The sequence below is a fragment of the Chiloscyllium plagiosum genome, unplaced genomic scaffold (assembly GCF_004010195.1).
Source record: "Chiloscyllium plagiosum isolate BGI_BamShark_2017 unplaced genomic scaffold, ASM401019v2 scaf_12183, whole genome shotgun sequence".
NCBI lineage: Eukaryota > Metazoa > Chordata > Chondrichthyes > Orectolobiformes > Hemiscylliidae > Chiloscyllium > Chiloscyllium plagiosum.
In genome coordinates, this window is record NW_025210135.1 from 6850 (window position 1) to 11943 (window position 5094).

At 51.9% G+C, this 5094-nt stretch overlaps 1 protein-coding gene and 1 long non-coding RNA gene across 6 annotated transcripts in view; one reads left to right on the top strand and one right to left on the bottom strand.

Moving 5' to 3' along the window:
- LOC122546869 overlaps positions 1-4944 on the top strand; it is an 11561-nt gene extending 6617 nt beyond the window's left edge. The window contains exon 2 of the long non-coding RNA XR_006310823.1: positions 4192-4944. This is a non-coding gene — a long non-coding RNA (uncharacterized LOC122546869). The remainder of the gene's footprint in view (positions 1-4191) is intronic.
- Positions 669-5094, bottom strand: part of LOC122546867 (gastrula zinc finger protein XlCGF7.1-like) — a 9393-nt gene continuing 4967 nt past the window's right edge. For 3 of the 5 annotated variants that reach the window (XM_043685489.1, XM_043685484.1, XM_043685488.1), the window contains exons 2-3: positions 2066-2927; positions 669-1981 (exon numbers count right to left, since the gene is read on the bottom strand). In XM_043685489.1, coding sequence (XP_043541424.1) covers positions 1300-1981; positions 2066-2520 — 1137 coding nt within the window. In that variant the 5' untranslated portion in view covers positions 2521-2927 and the 3' untranslated portion in view covers positions 669-1299. Of the gene's footprint in view, positions 1982-2065; positions 3031-5094 lie in introns of those variants that run through there. The other 2 variants (XM_043685490.1, XM_043685485.1) reach the window with 2 other exon arrangements.

The following is a 5094-nucleotide window of genomic DNA, read 5'->3' on the forward strand; positions in this document are numbered from 1 at the left end:
AGGATGTGGGAAGCATTGGAAAAGGTGCAGAGGAGATTTACCAGGATGTTGCCTGGTCTGGAGGGAGGGTCTTATGAGGAAAGGCTGATATACTTGGGTCTGTTCTCATTGGAAAGAAGGCGGCTAATGGGGGATTTGATAGAGATATATAAGATGATTAGAGGATTAGATAGGGGAGACAGTGAAAGACTTTTTCCGAGGATGGTGACATCAGCTTCCCAAAGTGAATCACCTCACATTTAGCTGCATTGAACTCCATTTGCCACCTCTCAGCCCAATTCTGCAGTTTATCCAAGTCCCTCTGCAACCTGTACAAATTGAGGGGTGATAGATTTAAGACAGATGTCAGAGGCAAGTTCTTTATGCAGAGAGTGGGAAGGGCGTGGAATGCCCTACCTGCTAAGGTAGTCAACTCAGCCACATTAGGGAGATTTAAACAATCCTTCGATAAGCGCATGGATGATTTTGGGATAATGTCAGGGAATGAGCTGAGAATAGTTCACAGGTCAGCGCAACATCGAGGGCCGAAGGGCCTGTTCTGCGCTGTATTGTTCTATGTTGTTTGTTCTATGTTCTAAACTTCGTGCAGGAGGCTGAAAGAAATGAGCAGCTTTAAAACAAAAACCTCTTGGAGCTCAAAGCTTTCAATGAGAGTCTGAGCCCGGTGGTAAGTTCAGGTAACCTTTATTGCAACCCAACTTTGTGACAGCTTAAGATCCCCCCAGCAAAAAAGGCAGGGAAAAAGTATCTGCTTTTTGAACACCTCAAGGTCAAAGTACACACACCACACCTCCTCTCCTCCCCCTGCCACCACACTTTCCCTCCTCACCACACTGTCTTTACTATTGGCCAGCACCAAGTTGTCCCTTTGTAATCGGATCCTTGGTACAGCCATAACCCGGAGGAAGTATTGCCTCATCAGCAATTTCAACCCATACCCCGTCTCCAAGTAAGTTTCTCCCCGCTCATTTGCCAGGAAGGGGCAGTGTAGAGTCAACCAGACTGCTGTGGGTCTGGAGTCACGTGTAGGCCAGACCAGGTAAAGGGTGCAGCTGGAACGACTGAGTGAATCCTTTCCCACAATGGCGGTTCCCTTCCCTAACAAGGGAGAGAGGGAATCAGATGGGGGCTTTCTCCCCCGCACCACCCCCTCCCTGAAACGGTCTCATCGTTCGATTCCGAACTCCACATTTCTGACCGAATACCAATTCTGCCATCTGTCGTGGCGGGATTCGAACCCGGGAGTCCCCGGAACCGGGTTGATAGTCCAATCGATAATGGCACTCGGCCGTCACTCCATCAATCCCCCTGCGATGGCACGTGAACTCGCTGGTGCTTCCGCAGGTGGGAGACCTGGGTAAAGGCCTTCCCGCACTCGGGGCAGCTGAAGGGCCTCTCCCCCGTGTGGATCCGCTGGTGGGTCTGGAGGTTGGAGGAGCAGTTGAAGCCCTTCCCGCACTCGGGGCAGCTGAAGGGCTTCTCCTCAGTGTGGACCTGCTGATGGGTCTGGAGGTTGGAGGAATTGCTGAAGGTCTTCCCGCACTCGGGGCAGCTGAAGGGCTTCTCCCCCGCGTGGACCTGCTGGTGGGTCTGCAGGTTGGAGGAGCAGTTGAAGCCCTTCCCGCACTGAGAGCAGGTGAACGGCCTCTCCCCGGTGTGGACACGCTGGTGGGTCAGCAGGTTGGAGGAGGTGGTGAAGCCCTTCCCGCACTGAGAGCAGGTGAAGGGCCTCTCCCCCGTGTGAATCCACTGGTGGCTCTGCAGCTTGAAGGAGGTGGTGAAGCCCTTCCCACACTGAGAGCAGGTGAACGGCCTCTCCCCGGTGTGGACACGCTGGTGGGTCAGCAGGGAGGAAGATGTGCTGAAGGCATTCCCGCACTCAGGGCAGCTGAAGGGCCTCTCCCCCGTGTGGATCCGCTGGTGGGTCTGGAGGTGGGAGGAGCAGATGAAGCCCTTCCCGCACTCGGGGCAGCTGAAGGGCCTCTCCCCCGTGTGGACCCGCTGGTGGGTCTGGAGGTGGGAGGAGCAGGTGAAGCCCTTCCCACACTGAGAGCAGGTGAACGGCCCCTCCCCCGTGTGGACATGCTGGTGTCTCAGCAGGTAGGAAGATGTGCTGAAGCCCTTCCCGCACTGAGAGCAGATGAACGGCCTCTCCCTGGTGTGGATCCACTGGTGGGTCCGCAGGGAGGAAGATGTGCTGAAGGCCATCCTGCACTCGGGGCAGCTGAAGGGCCTCTCCCCCGTGTGGACCCGCTGGTGGCTTCGCAGCTTGAAGGAGGTGGTGAAGCCCTTCCCACACTGAGAGCAGGTGAACGGCCTCTCCCCCGTGTGGACCAGTTGGTGGGCCAGCAGGTGGGAGGAATGTCTGAAGGCCTTCCCGCAGTCGGTGCAGGGGAATGGCCTCTCCCCGGTGTGACTGCGCCGATGTGTCTCCAGGGCAGACGGGACATGGAAGCCTTTCCCACAGTCGCCACACTTCCACGGTTCCTCCACAGGGCGGGATTCCTCAGGTTTCTCCATGGCCACAGCTTCAGCTGCACACAAACACGTGCAGAGTCCCTCCCTGCCGTGAAATCCCCTTTCCAGGCGGTATAACTGTTTCAGGCACCACGCACAGTGCGCTGCAATAGTGGGGTCTCTCGTCCAGTCCCACTGATGCTGAAAACGTCCTCAAACAGGAGCCAAGAAGCATTGATCCCTCTCACAGAAATCACAGTCAAAAATCGTTGTGGTCCCGAAGGATTGAGTGACTGTCAGACATTGACATCAAAGTGAGGACTGCAGACGCTGGACAGTCAGTCGAAAAGTGTGGCGCTGAAAAAGTACACCAGGTCAGGTAGCATCCGAGGAGCAGGAGAGTCAATGTTTCAGACATAAGCCCTTCATCTGTTGATTTTGAAACTTCAGTCTTCAGATTTTCAAATACTCTGCAAAAAGAGATTACAAAAGTCATCACTATCAGTGCAGGGTAGAAATTCAGAACAAACAATTCTACTTTCTGTGGAATATTCTTTTGTTATTCCACAAAATTGAAAGCACCATCCCACTCTCTCTCCCCCTCTGTTCTCACTCCGCTTCTCACTAACTAATTCTCCTGCAGGTGCTGATTCAGGATCTTACTGGGGCAGAAAAAGCAAAAACATCAAGACTGACATCTCTCTGAATTTTGGATACCTCCACCTGAAAGTTAATATCTTTCACAACACTGGGATCCTGCTGAGAGTGAGCAGGTCTGATCTTGGGAAGCAAAAAAAGAGTGTCCATTCAGGGTGAAACTGCAATGCAGCTTCTTGAGGAAGGACCAGACACAAAATGGTTAATGACCGCGAGAAGTGGGAGTAAAATGAGACATCAAGGCATGAACACTGACACACTTCAGTCAAAGTATTCTGCTTCCCAGTCAGGGCAAAACATGCTCTGAAAGTCCAGCCTTCACAACCATACTTCTGCTTTCACTGAAGACAATTAGAGTCACACAGCACGGAAACAGACCCTTTGGCCCAACCTGCCCAGATATCTTAAATTAATCTAGTCACGTTTGCCATCACTTGGCCCCTATATGGGCTGGGTGCTGGCAGCTGGGACTAAATTGGGTTGGCTATCTTGTCAGCAAGGACGAGTGGACCGAAGGGTCTGTTTCTGTGCTGTACATCTCTATGACTCCAGTTGCATTTGCCATCACTTGGCCCTGACCCATCTGAACCCTTCATATTCAGATGCCCGTCCAGGAGCCTTTTAACTTGTCATCGTATCAGCACGCACCACTTCCTCTGGCAGCTCATGCCATCGCTCAAGTGACCCACATTGAAAGCGTCTGGTCTGGTGCACTAGATGCACCAGGACAATCTCAGATCGTTCCAGATCGCATCGATACTCAGTCTGTCCCGATCAGGATGTTGTACGTGATCAAACAGGTCAATGGGTAGGCGATGCCCCACCTCTTAGTTCAAGAACTCCCTTGCTGAAGGGTCCCTTGGAGACACTTCAACTGGACTTCATCGAGTTGTAGAAATGAGTTGAGTTGCTATAAATATGTTTAGCTTATTGCAGATGTCTTTTCGAAGTGGATTGAAGCCTAACTTCCTCCTAACGCTACTGCTGAGATTATGGTGTAGATTTTGTTTAAGGAAATAATTCCCCGCTTCAGTATACCTGCGTGCATCAGCTCGGACAATGGTCCACACTTTGTAGGTAATATTAACGGAGAACTCTGTTCCCAGCTTTGTATTTGTCGGCAACTGCATGGTGCTTCTCATCCTCAGTCGGCTGGACTTGTTGAATGTTTTAACCAGGCTCAAGACTAAACTTGCCAAATTAATGGCCGAGTCTGGCCTCTCCTGGTTATGCTAATCCCTGTGGCCTTATTCCAGATGCGATCCATATCTGTGGGCAAGACACGACTGTCTCCAGCTGAGAGTCTCTCTGGTCACCCCCTCCATACCCCTTGGAACGATTCGGCTCCCTTCTCAGTCCACTTCCACCACATGACCGAAGCAATGAGTGGTTATGTTCTTGCTCTAACTAGTGTTATGCGTGCCTTTCACTCCCAGGAGCGTGCGGCCTACAGCGACGTTCCCTCCCTTTCAGCCTCGTCATGGGTATCACCTGGTTCGTTGGTGCTTGTCAAGAACTGGACTGGCAAAGTTCTCTATCCTTGTTGGGATGGCCCCTTCCAGGTTTTACTTCCCACCCCTACAGCGGTCACAGTCGTTGGGTGCTCAGCTTGGGTCCAACTGCACCATTGTTCAACATCCTGATGGGGAAAGCTACTAAGTATGGATGCGACCAGGAATGATCAGAGATTATCCACCACCCATGCTGAGGAGATGTCATCCAGTGCACCGGACCAGACGCCTTTGACGTGTGGAACGTGATGAAGATTGATTATTGCAATGGACTCTTACATCAGAAAGACCAGATGGTCCATCTGGACAGTAGAAATCAGTGGGAGTTACCATGTCGTTACCATGTTTTTTTGATTTTACCTGCAGACGCAAGCCTAGTGAGGATAAAAATGATCAACTCAGGAATACCATCCCTTTTTGCAGGTCGGACCAACTTGAGAAAAGGGAAGCCTGATAGGGGAAACTCCTC